Source organism: Haliotis rubra, unplaced genomic scaffold (genome assembly GCF_003918875.1).
Source record: "Haliotis rubra isolate DU_JTF1 unplaced genomic scaffold, ASM391887v1 Scf332, whole genome shotgun sequence".
In the NCBI taxonomy this organism is placed as follows: Eukaryota; Metazoa; Mollusca; class Gastropoda; order Lepetellida; family Haliotidae; genus Haliotis; species Haliotis rubra.
Genome location: NW_025767005.1, coordinates 752,858 through 772,944, shown reverse-complemented (window position 1 = coordinate 772,944; position 20,087 = coordinate 752,858). Strand labels below are relative to the sequence as shown.

Genomic DNA, 20,087 nt, shown 5'->3' with positions numbered 1-20,087 from the left:
CAGTGGGGTGTAGGACAGTATAACTGAATACATCAAAGTGACTGTATCGACAGTGGGGTGTAGGACAGTCTAACTGAATACATCAAAGTGACTGTGTGGACAGTGGGGTGTACGACAGTATAACTGAATACATCACAGTGACTGTGTGGACAGTGGGGTGTACGACAGTATAACTGAATACATCAAAGTGACTGTGTGGACAGTGGGGTGTACGACAGTATAACTGAATACATCAAAGTGACTGTATCGACAGTGGAGTGTACAACAGTATAACTGAATTCATGAAAGTGACTGTGTGGACAGTGGGGGGTACGACAGTATAACTGAATACATCAAAGTGACTGTATGGACAGTGGGGTGTACGACAGTATAGCTGAATACATCAAAGTGACTGTATCAACAGTGGGATGTACGACAGTATTACTGAATACATCAAAGTGACTGTATCGACAGTGGGGTGTACGACAGTATTACTGAATACATCAAAGTGACTATCGACAGTGGGGTGTACAACAGTATTACTGAATACATCAAAGTGACTGTATCAACAGTGGGGTGTACGACAGTATTACTGAATACATCAAAGTGACTGTATCGACAGTGGGGTGTACGACAGTATTACTGAATACATCAAAGTGACTGTATCAACAGTGGGGTGTACGACAGTATTACTGAATACATCAAAGTGACTGTGTGGACAGTGGGGTGTACGACAGTATTACTGAATACATCAAAGTGACTGTATCGACAGTGGGGTGTACGACAGTATAACTGAATACATCAAAGTGACTGTATCGACAGTGGGGAATACAACAGTATTACTGAATACATCAAAGTGACTGTATCGACAGTGGGGAATACAACAGTATTACTGAATACATCAAAGTGACTGTATCGACAGTGGGGAATACAACGGTATTACTGAATACATCAAAGTGACTGTATCGACAGTTGGGTGTACGACAGTATAACTGAATACATCAAAGTGACTGTATCGACAGTGGGGAATACAGCAGTATAACTGAATACATCAAAGTGACTGTATCGACAGTTGGGTGTACGACAGTATAACTGAATACATAAAAGTGACTGTATCTACAGTTGGGTGTACGACAGTATTACTGAATACATCAAAGTGACTGTATCGACAGTTGGGTGTACGACAGTATAACTGAATACATAAAAGTGACTGTATCTACAGTTGGGTGTACGACAGTATTACTGAATACATCAAAGTGACTGTATCGACAGTGGGGTGTACGACAGTATAACTGAATACATCAAAGTGACTGTGTGGACAGTGGGGTGTACGACAGTATATCTGAATACATCACAGTGACTGTGTGGACAGTGGGGTGTACGACAGTATAACTGAATACATCAAAGTGACTGTGTGGACAGTGGGGTGTACGACAGTATAACTGAATACATCAAAGTGACTGTATCGACAGTGGGGTGTACAACAGTATAACTGAATACATCAAAGTGACTATCGACAGTGGGGTGTACAACAGTATAACTGAATACATCAAAGTGACTGTATCGACAGTGGGGTGTACAGCAGTATAACTGAATACATCAAAGTGACTGTGTGGCCAGTGGGGTGTACAGCAGTATAACTGAATACATCAAAGTGACTGTGTGGCCAGTGGGGTGTACGACAGTATAACTGAATACATCAAAGTGACTATCGACAGTGGGGTGTACAACAGTATAACTGAATACATCAAAGTGACTGTATCGACAGTGGGGTGTACAGCAGTATAACTGAATACATCAAAGTGACTGTGTGGCCAGTGGGGTGTACGACAGTATAACTGAATACATCAAAGTGACTGTATCAACAGTGGGGTGTACGACAGTATAACTGAATACATCAAAGTGACTGTATCGACAGTGGGGTGTACAACAGTATAACTGAATACATCAAAGTGACTGTATCGACAGTGGAGTGTACAACAGTAATACTGAATTCATGAAAGTGACTGTGTGGACAGTGGGGTGTACGACAGTATAACTGAATTCTTCAAAGTGACTGTATCGACAGTGGAGTTTACGACAGTATAACTGAATGCATCAAAGTGACTGTATCGACAGTGGTGTGTACTACAGTATAACTGAATACATCAAAGTGACTGTATCGACAGTGGAGTGTACGACAGTATAACTGAATACATCAAAGTGACTGTATCAACAGTGGGGTGTACAGCAGTATAACTGAATACATCAAAGTGACTGTGTGGACAGTGGGGTGTACGACAGTATAACTGAATACATCAAAGTGACTGTATCGACAGTGGGGTGTACAACAGTATAACTGAATACATCAAAGTGACTGTGTGGACAGTGGGGTGTACGACAGTATAACTGAATACATCAAAGTGACTGTATCGACAGTGGGGTGTACAACAGTATAACTGAATACATCAAAGTGACTGTATCGACAGTTGGGTGTACAGCAGTATAACTGAATACATCAAAGTGACTGTATCAACAGTGGGGTGTACGACAGTATAACTGAATACATCAAAGTGACTGTATCGACAGTTGGGTGTACAGCAGTATAACTGAATACATCAAAGTGACTGTATCGACAGTGGGGTGTAGGGCAGTATAACTGAATACATCAAAGTGACTGTGTGGACAGTGGGGTGTACGACAGTATAACTGAATTCATCAAAGTGACTGTGTGGACAGTGGGGTGTACAACAGTATGACTGAATAAATCAAAGTGACTGTATCGACAGTGGAGTGTACAACAGTATAACTGAATTCATGAAAGTGACTGTGTGGACAGTGGGGTGTTCTACAGTATAACTGAGTACATCAAAGTGACTGTATCGACAGTGGAGTGTACAACAGTATAACTGAATTCATGAAAGTAGCTGTGTGGACAGTGGGGTGTACGACAGTATAACTGAATACATCAAAGTGACTGTGTGGACAGTGGGGTGTACGACAGTATAGCTGAATACATCAAAGTGACTGTATCAACAGTGGGATGTACGACAGTATTACTGAATACATCAAAGTGACTGTATCGACAGTGGGGTGTACGACAGCATTACTGAATACATCAAAGTGACTGTATTGACAGTGGGGAATACAACAGTATTACTAAATACATCAAAGTGACTGTGTGGACAGTGGGGTGTACGACAGTATTACTGAATACATCAAAGTGACTGTGTGGACAGTGGGGTGTACAACAGTATAACTGAATACATCAAAGTGACTGTATCGACAGTGGGGTGTACAACAGTATAACTGAATACATCAAAGTGACTGTATCGACAGTGGAGTGTACGACAGTATAACTGAATACATCAAAGTGACTGTATCGACAGTGGGGTGTACAACAGTATTACTGAATACATCAAAGTGACTGTGTGGACAGTGGGGTGTACGACAGTATAACTGAATACATCAAAGTGACTGTATCGACAGTGGGGTGTACAGCAGTATAACTGAAAACATCAAAGTGACTGTGTGGACAGTGGGGTGTACGACAGTATAACTGAATACATCAAAGTGACTGTATCGACAGTGGGGTGTACAACAGTATAACTGAATACATCAAAGTGACTGTATCGACAGTGGGGTGTACAGCAGTATAACTGAATACATCAAAGTGACTGTGTGGACAGTGGGGTGTACGACAGTATTACTGAATACATCAAAGTGACTGTATCAACTGTGGGATGTACGACAGTATTACTGAATACATCAAAGTGACTGTATCGACAGTGGGGTGTACAACAGTATAACTGAATACATCAAAGTGACTGTATCGACAGTGGAGTGTACAGCAGTAATACTGAATTCATGAAAGTGACTGTGTGGACATTGGGGTGTACGACAGTATTACTGAATACATCAAAGTGACTGTATCGACAGTGGAGTGTACGACAGTATAACTGAATGCATCAAAGTGACTGTATCGACAGTGGTGTGTACTACAGTATAACTGAATACATCAAAGTGACTGTATCGACAGTGGAGTGTACGACAGTATAACTGAATACATCAAAGTGACTGTATCGACAGTGGGGTGTACAGCAGTATAACTGAATACATCAAAGTGACTGTGTGGACAGTGGGGTGTACGACAGTATAACTGAATACATCAAAGTGACTGTATCGACAGTGGGGTGTACAACAGTATAACTGAATACATCAAAGTGACTGTGTGGACAGTGGGGTGTAACGACAGTATAACTGAATACATCAAAGTGACTGTATCGACAGTGGGATGTACAACAGTATAACTGAATACATCAAAGTGACTGTATCAACAGTGGGGTGTACGACAGTATAACTGAATACATCAAAGTGACTGTATCGACAGTTGGGTGTACAGCAGTATAACTGAATACATCAAAGTGACTGTATCGACAGTGGGGTGTACAGCAGTATAACTGAATACATCAAAGTGACTGTGTGGACAGTGGGGTGTACGACAGTATAACTGAATTCATCAAAGTGACTGTGTGGACAGTGGGGTGTACAACAGTATGACTGAATACATCAAAGTGACTGTGTGGACAGTGGGGTGTACGACAGTATAACTGAATACATCACAGTGACTGTATCGACAGTGGAGTGTACAACAGTATAACTGAATTCATGAAAGTGACTGTGTGGACAGTGGGGTGTTCTACAGTATAACTGAGTACATCAAAGTTACTGTATCGACAGTGGAGTGTACAACAGTATAACTGAATTCATGAAAGTAGCTGTGTGGACAGTGGGGTGTACGACAGTATAACTGAATACATCAAAGTGACTGTATCGACAGTGGGGTGTACAACAGTATAACTGAATACATCAAAGTGACTGTATCGACAGTGGAGTGTACAACAGTAATACTGAATTCATGAAAGTGACTGTGTGGACAGTGGGGTGTACGACAGTATAACTGAATTCTTCAAAGTGACTGTATCGACAGTGGAGTTTACGACAGTATAACTGAATGCATCAAAGTGACTGTATCGACAGTGGTGTGTACTACAGTATAACTGAATACATCAAAGTGACTGTATCGACAGTGGAGTGTACGACAGTATAACTGAATACATCAAAGTGACTGTATCAACAGTGGGGTGTACAGCAGTATAACTGAATACATCAAAGTGACTGTGTGGACAGTGGGGTGTACGACAGTATAACTGAATACATCAAAGTGACTGTATCGACAGTGGGGTGTACAACAGTATAACTGAATACATCAAAGTGACTGTGTGGACAGTGGGGTGTACGACAGTATAACTGAATACATCAAAGTGACTGTATCAACAGTGGGGTGTACGACAGTATAACTGAATACATCAAAGTGACTGTATCGACAGTTGGGTGTACAGCAGTATAACTGAATACATCAAAGTGACTGTATCGACAGTGGGGTGTAGGGCAGTATAACTGAATACATCAAAGTGACTGTGTGGACAGTGGGGTGTACGACAGTATAACTGAATTCATCAAAGTGACTGTGTGGACAGTGGGGTGTACAACAGTATGACTGAATAAATCAAAGTGACTGTATCGACAGTGGAGTGTACAACAGTATAACTGAATTCATGAAAGTGACTGTGTGGACAGTGGGGTGTTCTACAGTATAACTGAGTACATCAAAGTGACTGTATCGACAGTGGAGTGTACAACAGTATAACTGAATTCATGAAAGTAGCTGTGTGGACAGTGGGGTGTACGACAGTATAACTGAATACATCAAAGTGACTGTGTGGACAGTGGGGTGTACGACAGTATAGCTGAATACATCAAAGTGACTGTATCAACAGTGGGATGTACGACAGTATTACTGAATACATCAAAGTGACTGTATCGACAGTGGGGTGTACGACAGTATTACTGAATACATCAAAGTGACTGTATTGACAGTGGGGAATACAACAGTATTACTAAATACATCAAAGTGACTGTGTGGACAGTGGGGTGTACGACAGTATTACTGAATACATCAAAGTGACTGTGTGGACAGTGGGGTGTACAACAGTATAACTGAATCCATCAAAGTGACTGTATCGACAGTGGGGTGTACAACAGTATAACTGAATACATCAAAGTGACTGTATCGACAGTGGAGTGTACGACAGTATAACTGAATACATCAAAGTGACTGTATCGACAGTGGGGTGTACAACAGTATAACTGAATACATCAAAGTGACTGTATCGACAGTGGAGTGTACGACAGTATAACTGAATACATCAAAGTGACTGTATCGACAGTGGGGTGTACAACAGTATTACTGAATACATCAAAGTGACTGTGTGGACAGTGGGGTGTACGACAGTATAACTGAATACATCAAAGTGACTGTATCGACAGTGGGGTGTACAGCAGCATAACTGAAAACATCAAAGTGACTGTGTGTGGACAGTGGGGTGTAACGACAGTATAACTGAATACATCAAAGTGACTGTATGCGACAGTGGGGTGTACAACAGTATAACTGAATACATCAAAGTGACTGTATCGACAGTGGGGTGTACAGCAGTATAACTGAATACATCAAAGTGACTGTGTGGACAGTGGGGTGTACGACAGTATTACTGAATACATCAAAGTGACTGTATCAACTGTGGGATGTACGACAGTATTACTGAATACATCAAAGTGACTGTATGCGACAGTGGGGTGTACAACAGTATAACTGAATACATCAAAGTGACTGTATCGACAGTGGAGTGTACAGCAGTAATACTGAATTCATGAAAGTGACTGTGTGGACATTGGGGTGTACGACGAGTATTACTGAATACATCAAAGTGACTGTATGCGACAGTGGAGTTAATGCGACAGTATAACTGAATGCATCAAAGTGACTGTATCGACAGTGGTGTGTACTACAGTATAACTGAATACATCAAAGTGACTGTATGCGACAGTGGAGGTAATCACGACAATATAACTGAATACATCAAAGTGACTGTATGCGACAGTGGGGTGTACAGCAGTATAACTGAATACATCAAAGTGACTGTGTGGACAGTGGGATGTACGACGGTATAACTGAATACATCAAAGTGACTGTATGCGACAGTGGGGTGTACAACAGTAGTATAACTGAATACATCAAAGTGACTGTGTGGACAGTGGGGTGTCGCGACAGTATAACTGAATACATCAAAGTGACTGTATGCGACAGTGGGATGTACAACAGTATAACTGAATACATCAAAGTGACTGTATCAACAGTGGGGTGTATACGACAGTATAACTGAATACATCAAAGTGACTGTATCGACAGTTGGGTGTACAGCAGTATAACTGAATACATCAAAGTGACTGTATATCGACGGTGGGGTGTAGGGCAGTATAACTGAATACATCAAAGTGACTGTGTGGACAGTGGGGTGTCATGCGACAGGCTATAACTGAATTCATCAAAGTGACTGTGTGGACAGTGGGGTGTACAACAGTATGACTGAATACATCAAAGTGACTGTGTGGACAGTGGGGTGTCACGACAGTATAACTGAATACATCACAGTGACTGTATGCGACAGTGGAGTGTACAACAGTATAACTGAATTCATGAAAGTGACTGTGTGGACAGTGGGTGTTCTACGAGTATAACTGAGTACATCAAAGTTACTGTATGCGACAGTGGAGTGTACAACAGTATAACTGAATTCATGAAAGTAGCTGTGTGGGACGGTGGGGTGTATACGACAGTATAACTGAATACATCAAAGTGACTGTGTGGACAGTGGGGTATGCGACAGTATAGCTGAATACATCAAAGTGACTGTATCAACAGTGGGATGTACGACAGTATTACTGAATACATCAAAGTGACTGTATGCGACAGTGGGGTGCACGACAGTATTACTGAATACATCAAAGTGACTGTATTGACAGTGGGGAATACAACGAGTATTACTAAATACATCAAAGTGACTGTGTGGACAGTGGGGTGTCACGACAGTATTACTGAATACATCAAAGTGACTGTGTGGACGGTGGGGTGTACCACGACAAGTATAACTGAATACATCAAAGTGACTGTCTCGACAGTGGAGTGTACAACAGTATAACTGAATTCATGAAAGTGACTGTGTGGACAGTGGGGTGTACAACAGTATAACTGAATACATCAAAGTGACTGTATCGATAGTGGAGTGTACAACAGTATAACTGAATTCATGAAAGTGACTGTGTGGTCAGTGGGGTGTACAACAGTATAACTGAATACATCAAAGTGACTGTATCGACAGTGGGGTGTACAACAGTATAACTGAATACATCAAAGTGACTGTATCGACAGTGGGGTGTACAGCAGTATAACTGAATACATCAAAGTGACTGTGTGGACAGTGGGGTGTACGACAGTATTACTGAATACATCAAAGTGACTGTATCAACTGTGGGATGTACGACAGTATTACTGAATACATCAAAGTGACTGTATCGACAGTGGGGTGTACGACAGTATTACTGAATACATCAAAGTGACTGTATCGACAATGGGGTGAACAACAGTATTACTGAATACATCAAAGTGACTGTATCAACAGTGGGGTATACGACAGTATTACTGAATACATCAAAGTGACTGTATATCGACAGTTGGGTGTCATGCGACAGTATAACTGAATACATCAAAGTGACTGTATCAACAGTGGGGTATGCGACAGTATTACTGAATACATCAAAGTGACTGTATCAACAGTGGGGTGTACAACAGTATTACTGAATACATCAAAGTGACTGTATGCGACAGTGGGGTGTCGACAGTATAACTGAATACATCAAAGTGACTGTATGCGACAGTGGGGAATACAACAGTATTACTGAATACATCAAAGTGACTGTATCGACAGTGGGGAATACAACAGTATTACTGAATACATCAAAGTGACTGTATCGACAGTGGGGAATACAACAGTATTACTGAATACATCAAAGTGACTGTATCGACAGTTGGGTGTACAGCAGTATAACTGAATACATCAAAGTGACTGTGTGGACAGTGGGGTGTAGGGCAGTATAACTGAATACATCAAAGTGACTGTGTGGACAGTGGGGTGTACGACAGTATAACTGAATACATCAAAGTGACTGTGTGGACAGTGGGGTGTAGGGCAGTATAACTGAATACATCAAAGTGACTGTGTGGACAGTGGGGTGTACGACAGTATAACTGAATTCATCAAAGTGACTGTGTGGACAGTGGGGTGTACAACAGTATAACTGAATACATCAAAGTGACTGTATCGACAGTGGAGTGTACAACAGTATAACTGAATTCATGAAAGTGACTGTGTGGACAGTGGGGTGTTCTACAGTATAACTGAGTACATCAAATTGACTGTATCGACAGTGGAGTGTACAACAGTATAACTGAATTCATGAAAGTGACTGTGTGGACAGTGGGGTGTTCTACAGTATAACTGAGTACATCAAATTGACTGTATCGACAGTGGGGTGTACAACAGTATAACTGAATACATCAAAGTGACTGTATCGACAGTGGGGTGTACAGCAGTATAACTGAATACATCAAAGTGACTGTGTGGACAGTGGGGTGTACGACAGTATTACTGAATACATCAAAGTGACTGTATCAACTGTGGGATGTACGACAGTATTACTGAATACATCAAAGTGACTGTGTGGACAGTGGGGTGTACGACAGTATAACTGAATACATCAAAGTGACTGTATCGACAGTGGGGAATGCAGCAGTATAACTGAATACATCAAAGTGACTGTATCGACAGTGGGGTGTACGACAGTATAACTGAATACATCAAAGTGACTGTATCGACAGTTGGGTGTACGACAGTATAACTGAATACATCAAAGTGACTGTATCGACAGTGGGGAATACAGCAGTATAACTGAATACATGAAAGTGACTGTATCGACAGTGGGGTGTACGACAGTATAACTGAATACATAAAAGTGACTGTATCGACAGTTGGGTGTACGACAGTATTACTGAATACATCAAAGTAACTGTGTGGACAGTGGGGTGTAGGACAGTATAACTGAATACATCAAAGTGACTGTATCGACAGTGGGGTGTACGACAGTATAACTGAATTCATCAAAGTGACTGTGTGGACAGTGGGGTGTACAACAATATAACTGAATACATCAAAGTGACTGTATAGATAGTGGAGTGTACGACAGTATAACTGAATTCATGAAAGTGACTGTGTGGTCAGTGGGGTGTACAACAGTATAACTGAATACATCAAAGTGACTGTATCGACAGTGGGGTGTACAACAGTATAACTGAATACATCAAAGTGACTGTATCGACAGTGGAGTGTACGACAGTATAACTGAATACATCAAAGTGACTGTATCGACAGTGGGGTGTACAACAGTATTACTGAATACATCAAAGTGACTGTGTGGACAGTGGGGTGTACGACAGTATAACTGAATACATCAAAGTGACTGTATCGACAGTTGGGTGTACAGCAGTATAACTGAATACATCAAAGTGACTGTATCAACAGTGGGGTGTACGACATTATTACTGAATACATCAAAGTGACTGTATCGACAGTTGGGTGTACGACAGTATTACTGAATACATCAAAGTGACTGTATCAACAGTGGGGTGTACGACAGTATTACTGAATACATCAAAGTGACTGTATCAACAGTGGGGTGTACAACAGTATTACTGAATACATCAAAGTGACTGTATCGACAGTGGGGTGTACGACAGTATAACTGAATACATCAAAGTGACTGTATCGACAGTGGGGAATATAACAGTATTTCTGAATACATCTAAGTGACTGTATCGACAGTGGGGAATACAACAGTATTATTGAATACATCAAAGTGACTATCGACAGTGGGGAATACAACAGTATTACTGAATACATCAAAGTGACTGTGTGGACAGTGGGGTGTACAGCAGTATAACTGAATACATCAAAGTGACTGTGTGGACAGTGGGGTGTACGACAGTATAACTGAATACATCAAAGTGACTGTATCGACAGTGGGGAATACAGCAGTATAACTGAATACATCAAAGTGACTGTATCGACAGTGGGGTGAACGACAGTATAGCTGAATACATCAAAGTGACTGTATTGACAGTTGGGTGTACGACAGTATAACTGAATACATCAAAGTGACTGTATCGACAGTGGGGAATACAGCAGTATAACTGAATACATCAAAGTGACTGTATCGACAGTGGGGTGTAACGACAGTATAACTGAATACATAAAAGTGACTGTATGCGACAGTTGGGTGTGCGACAGTATTACTGAATACATCAAAGTGACTGTGTGGACAGTGGGGTGTAGGACAGTATAACTGAATACATCAAAGTGACTGTATCGACAGTGGGGTGCACGACAGTATAACTGAATACATCAAAGTGACTGTGTGGACAGTGGGGTGTACGACAGTATATCTGAATACATCACAGTGACTGTGTGGACAGGGGTGTACGACAGTATAACTGAATACATCAAAGTGACTGTGTGGACAGTGGGGTGTACGACAGTATAACTGAATACATCAAAGTGACTGTATCGACAGTGGGGTGTACAACAGTATAACTGAATACATCAAAGTGACTGTATCGACAGTGGGGTGTACAACAGTATAACTGAATACATCAAAGTGACTGTATCGACAGTGGGGTGTACAGCAGTATAACTGAATACATCAAAGTGACTGTGTGGCCAGTGGGGTGTACGACAGTATAACTGAATACATCAAAGTGACTGTGTGGACAGTGGGGTGTACGACAGTATAACTGAATACATCAAAGTGACTGTATGCGACGGTGGGGTGTACAACAGTATTACTGAATACATCAAAGTGACTGTATGCGACAGTGGAGTGTACAACAGTAATACTGAATTCATGAAAGTGACTGTGTGGACAGTGGGGTGTCACGACAGTATAACTGAATACATCAAAGTGACTGTATGCGACAGTGGGGTGTCACGACAGTATAACTGAATACATCAAAGTGACTGTATCGACGGTGGGGTGTACTACAGTATAACTGAATACATCAAAGTGACTGTATCGACGGTGGGGTGTACGACAGTATAACTGAATACATCAAAGTGACTGTATGCGACGGTGGGGTGTACAGCAGTATAACTGAATACATCAAAGTGACTGTGTGGACAGTGGGGTGTCGACAGTATAACTGAATACATCAAAGTGACTGTGTGGACAGTGGGGTGTATGCGACGAGTATAACTGAATACATCAAAGTGACTGTATGCGACGGTGGAGTGTACGACAGTATAACTGAATACATCAAAGTGACTGTATGTCAGACAGTGGGGTGTACTACAGTATAACTGAATACATCAAAGTGACTGTATCGACAGTGGAGTGTCACGACAGTATAACTGAATACATCAAAGTGACTGTATCGACAGTTGGGTGTACAGCAGTATAACTGAATACATCAAAGTGACTGTATCAACAGTGGGGTGTACGACAGTATAACTGAATACATCAAAGTGACTGTATCGACAGTTGGGTGTACAGCAGTATAACTGAATACATCAAAGTGACTGTATGCGACAGTGGGGTGTAGAACAGTATAACTGAATACATCAAAGTGACTGTGTGGACAGTGGGGTGTACGACAGTATAACTGAATTCATCAAAGTGACTGTATCGACAGTGGGGTGTAGGGCAGTATAACTGAAAACATCAAAGTGACTGTATCGACAGTGGAGTGTACAACAGTATAACTGAATTGATGAAAGTGACTGTGTGGACAGTGGGGTGTTCTACAGTATAACTGAATACATCAAAGTGACTGTATCGACAGTGGAGTGTTCAACAGTATAACTGAATTCATGAAAGTGACTGTGTGGACAGTGGGGTGTACGACAGTATAGCTGAATACATCAAAGTGACTGTATCGACAGTGGGATGTACGACAGTATTACTGAATACATCAAAGTGACTGTATCGACAGTGGGGTGTACGACAGTATTACTGAATACATCAAAGTGACTGTATCGACAGTGGGGAATACAACAGTATTACTGAATACATCAAAGTGACTGTGTGGACAGTGGGGTGTACAACAGTATGACTGAATACATCAAAGTGACTGTGTGGACAGTGGGGTGTACGACAGTATAACTGAATACATCAAAGTGACTGTATAGACAGTGGAGTGTACAACAGTATAACTGAATTCATGAAAGTGACTGTGTGGTCAGTGGGGTGTACAACAGTATAACTGAATACATCAAAGTGACTGTATCGACAGTGGAGTGTACAACAGTATAACTGAATACATCAAAGTGACTGTATCGACAGTGGAGTGTACGACAGTATAACTGAATACAGCAAAGTGACTGTATCGACAGTGGGGTGTACAGCAGTATTACTGAATACATCAAAGTGACTGTATCAACAGTGGGGTGTACGACAGTATAACTGAATACATCAAAGTGACTGTATCGACAGTGGGGTGTACAGCAGTATAACTGAATACATCAAAGTGACTGTATCGACAGTGGGGTGTACGACAGTATAACTGAATACATCAAAGTGACTGTGTGGACAGTGGGGTGTACAACAGTATAACTGAATACATCAAAGTGACTGTATCGACAGTGGAGTGTACAACAGTATAACTGAATTCATGAAAGTGACTGTGTGGACAGTGGGGTGTTCTACAGTATAACTGAATACATCAAAGTGACTGTATCGACAGTGGAGTGTTCAACAGTATAACTGAATTCATGAAAGTGACTGTGTGGACAGTGGGGTGTACGACAGTATAACTGAATACATCAAAGTGACTGTGTGGACAGTGGGGTGTACGACAGTATAGCTGAATACATCAAAGTGACTGTATCGACAGTGGGATGTACGACAGTATTACTGAATACATCAAAGTGACTGTATCGACAGTGGGGTGTACGACAGTATTACTGAATACATCAAAGTGACTGTATCGACAGTGGGGAATACAACAGTATTACTGAATACATCAAAGTGACTGTGTGGACAGTGGGGTGTACGACAGTATTACTGAATACATCAAAGTGACTGTGTGGACAGTGGGGTGTACGACAGTATAACTGAATACAGCAAAGTGACTGTATAGACAGTGGAGTGTACAACAGTATAACTGAATTCATGAAAGTGACTGTGTGGACAGTGGGGTGTACAACAGTATAACTGAATACATCAAAGTGACTGTATCGATAGTGGAGTGTACAACAGTATAACTGAATTCATGAAAGTGACTGTGTGGTCAGTGGGGTGTACAACAGTATAACTGAATACATCAAAGTGACTGTATGCGACAGTGGGGTGTACAACAGTATAACTGAATACATCAAAGTGACTGTATGCGACAGTGGAGTGTAATGCGACAGTATAACTGAATACAGCAAAGTGACTGTATCGACAGTGGGGTGTACAGCAGTATTACTGAATACATCAAAGTGACTGTATCAACAGTGGGGTGTCACGACAGTATAACTGAATACATCAAAGTGACTGTATCGACAGTGGGTGTACAGCAGTATAACTGAATACATCAAAGTGACTGTGTGGACAGTGGGGTGTGTACGACAGTATAACTGAATACATCAAAGTGACTGTATCGACAGTGGGGTTGTGCGACAGTATAACTGAATACATCAAAGTGACTGTATCGACAGTGGGGTGTACAACAGTATAACTGAATACATCAAAGTGACTGTATGTCGACGGTGGAGTGTACAACAGTATAACTGAATTCATGAAAGTGACTGTGTGGACAGTGGGGTGTACGACAGTATAACTGAATACATCAAAGTGACTGTATCGACAGTTGGGTGTATAGCAGTATAACTGAAAACATCAAAGTGACTGTGTGGACATTGGGGTGTACGACAGTATAACTGAATCCATCAAAGTGACTGTATCGACAGTGGAGTGTACAACAGTATAACTGAATACATCAAAGTGACTGTGTGGACAGTGGGGTGTACGACAGTATAACTGAATACATCAAAGTGACTGTGTGGACAGTGGGGTGTACGACAGTATAACTGAATTCATGAAAGTGACTGTGTGGACAGTGGGGTGTACGACAGTATAACTGAATACATCAAAGTGACTGTATCGACAGTGGGGTGTACAACAGTATAACTGAATACATCAAAGTGACTGTGTGGACAGTGGGGTGTACGACAGTATAACTGAATACATCAAAGTGACTGTGTGGACAGTGGGGTGTACAACAGTATAACTGAATTCATGAAAGTGACTGTGTGGACAGTGGGGTGTACGACAGTATAACTGAATACATCAAAGTGACTGTGTGGACAGTGGGGTGTACAACAGTATAGCTTTATAGGTCAAAGTGACTGTATGGACAGTGGGGTGTACAACAGTATGTGTTAATGCATCAATATTTATCGCTGGATTTCAGAATACTATTTCCTGGTACATGACTATTTTCCAATGCAAAGTAATGTATTTTCAGGTTTCAGTGATCTAGGCATGGTGGACCAGATGGCCTTGTTGAAATCTTCCTTCATGGAATTGAACGTACTGAGGTTAGCATACAGGTAAGATTCAGCACTGGGCCATGTTGTGAAGGAATGGTACCATGGACTCAATCGTCACCACGTAGTGGCTGATTGTGTGTTATCGTATCAGGGTGTCAAAGGGTCTGTGGGGTAGCCTAGTGGTTAAAGTGTTTGCTTGTCATGCCGAACACCCAGGTTCAATTCCCCACATGGGTACAATGTGTGAAGCCTATTTTTGGTGTCATATTGCTGGAATATTGCTAAAAGCGACGTAAAACTAAACTCATTCACTCCTGTTATTGCAGTCTCAGGTAATGAAAGTGTTCATGGTATGTATTTCAGATCCATGGGGTTAGACAACACAATCAAGTTTGCTGAGGGGCTGTTGGTTCCGTCCGAGATCGCCCAGACGATGGGTTGGGGGAAGGAACTGATCAACGCAACGCTGGAGTTTGCCATTAGACTGAAGGAAGTCCACCTTGACCATGCTGAATTCTGTATATTGAATGCCTTGGTCCTCACTTACCCCGGTAAGATGTGGTCGCTTTGTAGTCGTGTTCCTTCTGGGGGAGGGGTGGTGGGGTAGCCTAGTGGTTAAAGTGTTCGCTCGTCACGCTGAAGACCCGGGTTCGATTCCTCACATGAGCAGAATGTGTTAATCCCATTCAGGGCTCCAGATAAGGGCCGTATCGGTGTATGTTCGGATAAATAATATGATATGGTAGGAAATAATTTAGAAAACGTAACAGATACACACCACAGCAATGGTGTACGGTCTTAGAATAATTTACAGACGTATTTATCTGAAAAAGTATTGTTTTATTGTTCATTGACCTGTTTACAAAAAGAGTAGCAATGTTGCGGTGTATATATGAAATGAAACACAAGATTACTGATACTCCATTAATTTCCATTCAGTACTCTAAATGTATTCCTACGGTTTTCCAGTACTCCTATATTGAAAAAGTAAGGAGTACGTACTCCTGCTGTTGAAAATTTATCTGGAGCCCTGCCCATTTCTGGTGTCCTTGCCATGATGTTGGTGGAATATTGCTAAAAGCAGTGTAAAACTAAACTCACTCACTCACCTCTTCCAGGCTTGAGTCACATCAAAGTGACATTCAGTGATGTTAATGAACATTGTTCAAAAGCTGATCTGTTGAGCTGAACTCATTCAATCATTCAACCACTCAGAAATAGAATAGCTTCATTCTTCAAATACACGATTCCGCCTCCGTGGTGTAGTGGTTAGAGCGGCCGCCCGGAGAGCGGAAGGTCGTGGGTTTGATCCCCGACCGCATCATACCAAAAGACGTTAAAATATGGTACTTGTTGGTCCCTGTCTGGCGCTCGGCATTAATGGGTACAACAAGAACGGGTCGGCTCGTAGCCAGTATACTGTGTCTGAGTGGGGTATTCATGCTTCACTGCGGCATGGTATCTCAGTGGGTTAGCACTATAAAACCAGCTTCAGTCTGGGCTAGTACAAGCAGCCGCACATACACATACACGCATGCACGTCGTCATATGAGCGAAATATTCTCAAGCACGACGTTAAACCAAATTTCACCTCACCTAAAAGCAGTGTTAAACCATACTCACTCACTCACTCTCTCATTGATACAGTAAGTCTGTCAGCATCGTACCACTGTTCGACTGTTCGCCATGTTCTCTCCCCTTTTTCTTCTTTTTCCCTCCCCATCTCCCTCACTCTCTCCTCATTCACTTTCTCTCCTTCCTTTTCTCTATCCTCTTTTCACCCCTCCTTCTCTGCCTTTTCCTAGCTCAACTATTCCCTCCCTCTTTTCCTCCTTCCTTCTCCTGTTCACTCAAACACCCACCCATCCACCTGCTCACTCAAACACCAACCCACCCACCTGCTCACTCAAACACCCACCCACCCACCTGCTGACTCAAACACCCACCCACCCACCTGCTCACTCAAACACCCACCCAGCCACCTGCTCACCCAAACACCCACCTACCCACCTGCTCACTCAAAACACCCACCCAGCCACCTGCTCAATCAAACACCCACCCACCCACCTGCTCACTCAAACACCCACCCACCCACCTGCTCACTCAAACACCCACCTACTCACTCAAACACCCACCCAGCACCCTGCTCACTCAAACACCCACCTGCTCACTCAAACACCCACCCACCCACCCACCTACTTGCTCACTCAAACACCCACCCACCCACCTGCTCACCCAAACACCCACCTACCTACCTGCTCACCTCAATCAAACACCCACCCACCCACCTGCTCACTCAAACACCCACCCACCCACCTGCCACCTGCTCACTCAAACACCCACCCACCACCTGCTCACTCAAACACCCACCCACCCACCTGCTCACCCAAACACCCACCCACCCACCTGCTCACCAAACACCCTGCTCACCCAGCCACCTGCTCACTCAAACACCCACCTGCTCACTCAAACACCCACCCACCCACCTGCTCACCTGCTCACCCAAACACACCCACCCACCCACCTGCTCACTCAAACACCCACCCAGCCACCTGCTCAATCAAACACCCACCCACCCACCTGCTCACTCAAACACCCACCCACCCATCTGCTCACTCAAACACCCACCCACCCACCTGCTCAATCAAACACCCACCCACCCACCTGCTCACTCAAACACCCACCCAGCCACCTGCTCACCCAAACACCCACCTACCCACTCAAACACCCACCTGCCTGCTCACTCAAACACCCACCTACCTACCTGCTCACCAAACACCCACCCACCCACCTGCTCAATCAAACACCCACCCACCCACCTGCTCACTCAAACACCCACCCAGCCACCTGCTCACCCAAACACCCACCTACCCACCTGCTCACTCAAACACCCACCCAGCCACCTGCTCAATCAAACACCCACCCAGCCACCTGCTCACTCATACAAACTCATCAGCTATCACTATGGAATGTATATTTAATTCAATCCCTGTCCAATCCTCAGATGCAGTAGGTATACAGAACAAGGAGAGCGTGATCACACTTCAGATTGAGATCCTGGAAGCAATGCTGCGCTACATGAAGTTCCACTATCCATTAGAAACACGCAGATATGGCAAGATGTTGCTACGGTTACCAGCTTTACGGACAGTGAGCGATAAGGCAGCAGAACGTTTCCTGTCCCTGACTTTGGACGGCAGCATCCAGTTGAATGAACTTGTCCTGGAAATGATCAATTAAGTGACAGTGTATTACAGGAAAGGTGGTTGTGCTTGACTGACTCTTCAAGGGTCAAATGTTGCTTTATCTGTACCCAGTGGACTGTGTAGTCATGGCAACAAATGTTATTCCAGCAACAGTTACGCACTGATTTTATTGAATCTCACATTATTGTCACCTACGCTTCATCACGTGAGCATGTCATAATGAAATGTTTCTTTGGTAATATGAAGTGGATGAGAAGCGAGCAAGCGTTGTCACGGTAACAAGGTGTTGATGATATTGTAACTTATGCTTTATACGCCACCATATACCTGGAATATTGCTGAGTGCGGCATAAACCTAAACTCAATCACTCACTCTGCTATGTTGGACAAAACTCTCCTATGGATGTTGGACGTCAATCATGCACGTTTTGTATGGAAGATGCATGGCAGAGTTTATCTGCATCTCCCATGGTACTTCAGTGCGAAGAACCCACTACCAGGACAACCAGATAGACCTACCCTATCTCTTTTGTCCACTATCCTCGGGCCAGATGGCATCAAAGACCTCCCGCTTTGTCCGGTCAGAGCACTTAGAATCTACATTGCTGCATCTCTAGACCGTTGTAGGTTGTGTAAGCGCCTCTTCATCCCACTCTCTACAGCTTCATCAGTGGAAGGCTCTTGTAGAACACCTGCCTTCTGGATGAGATCTACCATCTTACAAGCTTACACATTCGCTGGTCTTTTTCCTCCAGCTCGATCGAACCCTCATGAGACTCGGGCTCTGGCATCTACTATGGCGCTTCACAGCAAATCTTCCCTGACTTCCATCATGGAGGAATGCTATGGTAACATGACAGAAGAGATGTTCCTTTCTTAAATGACCTGGAAGAAACAAGATGTTGCTATGGTACCCGGACAAGCAAGAGACACACTTGATGTTACTACAACAACAATACATTCTGTAAGAGACACGCTGCGTATTGCAGTGTTAAAATATAAGGAAAGAGACACTATTCTTTTAGACAATGATATCCTTAAATGGCAGAGAATAGATGTTGATGTGTTGCTATGGTAATAAGAGAGGAGACATAGTGTGTTGCCTTGGTAACATGACATGGACGTTGTTAAGATGGATGTTGATACGTGTACACTGTAGCGAACTGACATTTGGTTGTTTTACAGAGATGACAACCAAACAACCATACATGTATGCTGAATCTGTTACCATGGTGAATGATTTACTGAAGTAGAGTCAACGAAATCTTTCATTACACAATACAGTTCTCTGTTGTAGATTATCATGGCTTATGTTTCTTCCATGGAATAACTAAACTTGCTCTTGTATAGTCTAGACTGTCTTCGATTTCCCTGGATTGTA

General features: G+C 42.7%; 1 protein-coding gene across 2 annotated transcripts in view; it reads left to right on the top strand.

Annotated features, from left to right (window-relative positions):
• The window catches only part of LOC124284271 (steroid hormone receptor ERR2-like), a 40,826-nt gene that overhangs the window by 15,166 nt on the left and 5,573 nt on the right, over positions 1–20,087 (top strand). The window contains exons 4-6 of one of the 2 annotated variants that reach the window (XR_006900513.1): positions 15,476–15,560; positions 15,864–16,051; positions 18,505–19,333. Coding sequence is in view for 1 of the 2 variants with exons in the window: in XM_046720347.1 (XP_046576303.1) it covers positions 15,476–15,560; positions 15,864–16,051; positions 18,505–18,740 (509 nt within the window). In the remaining variant the exon portion in view is untranslated. Of the gene's footprint in view, positions 1–15,475; positions 15,561–15,863; positions 16,052–18,504; positions 20,054–20,087 lie in introns of those variants that run through there. The other variant, XM_046720347.1, reaches the window with a different exon arrangement.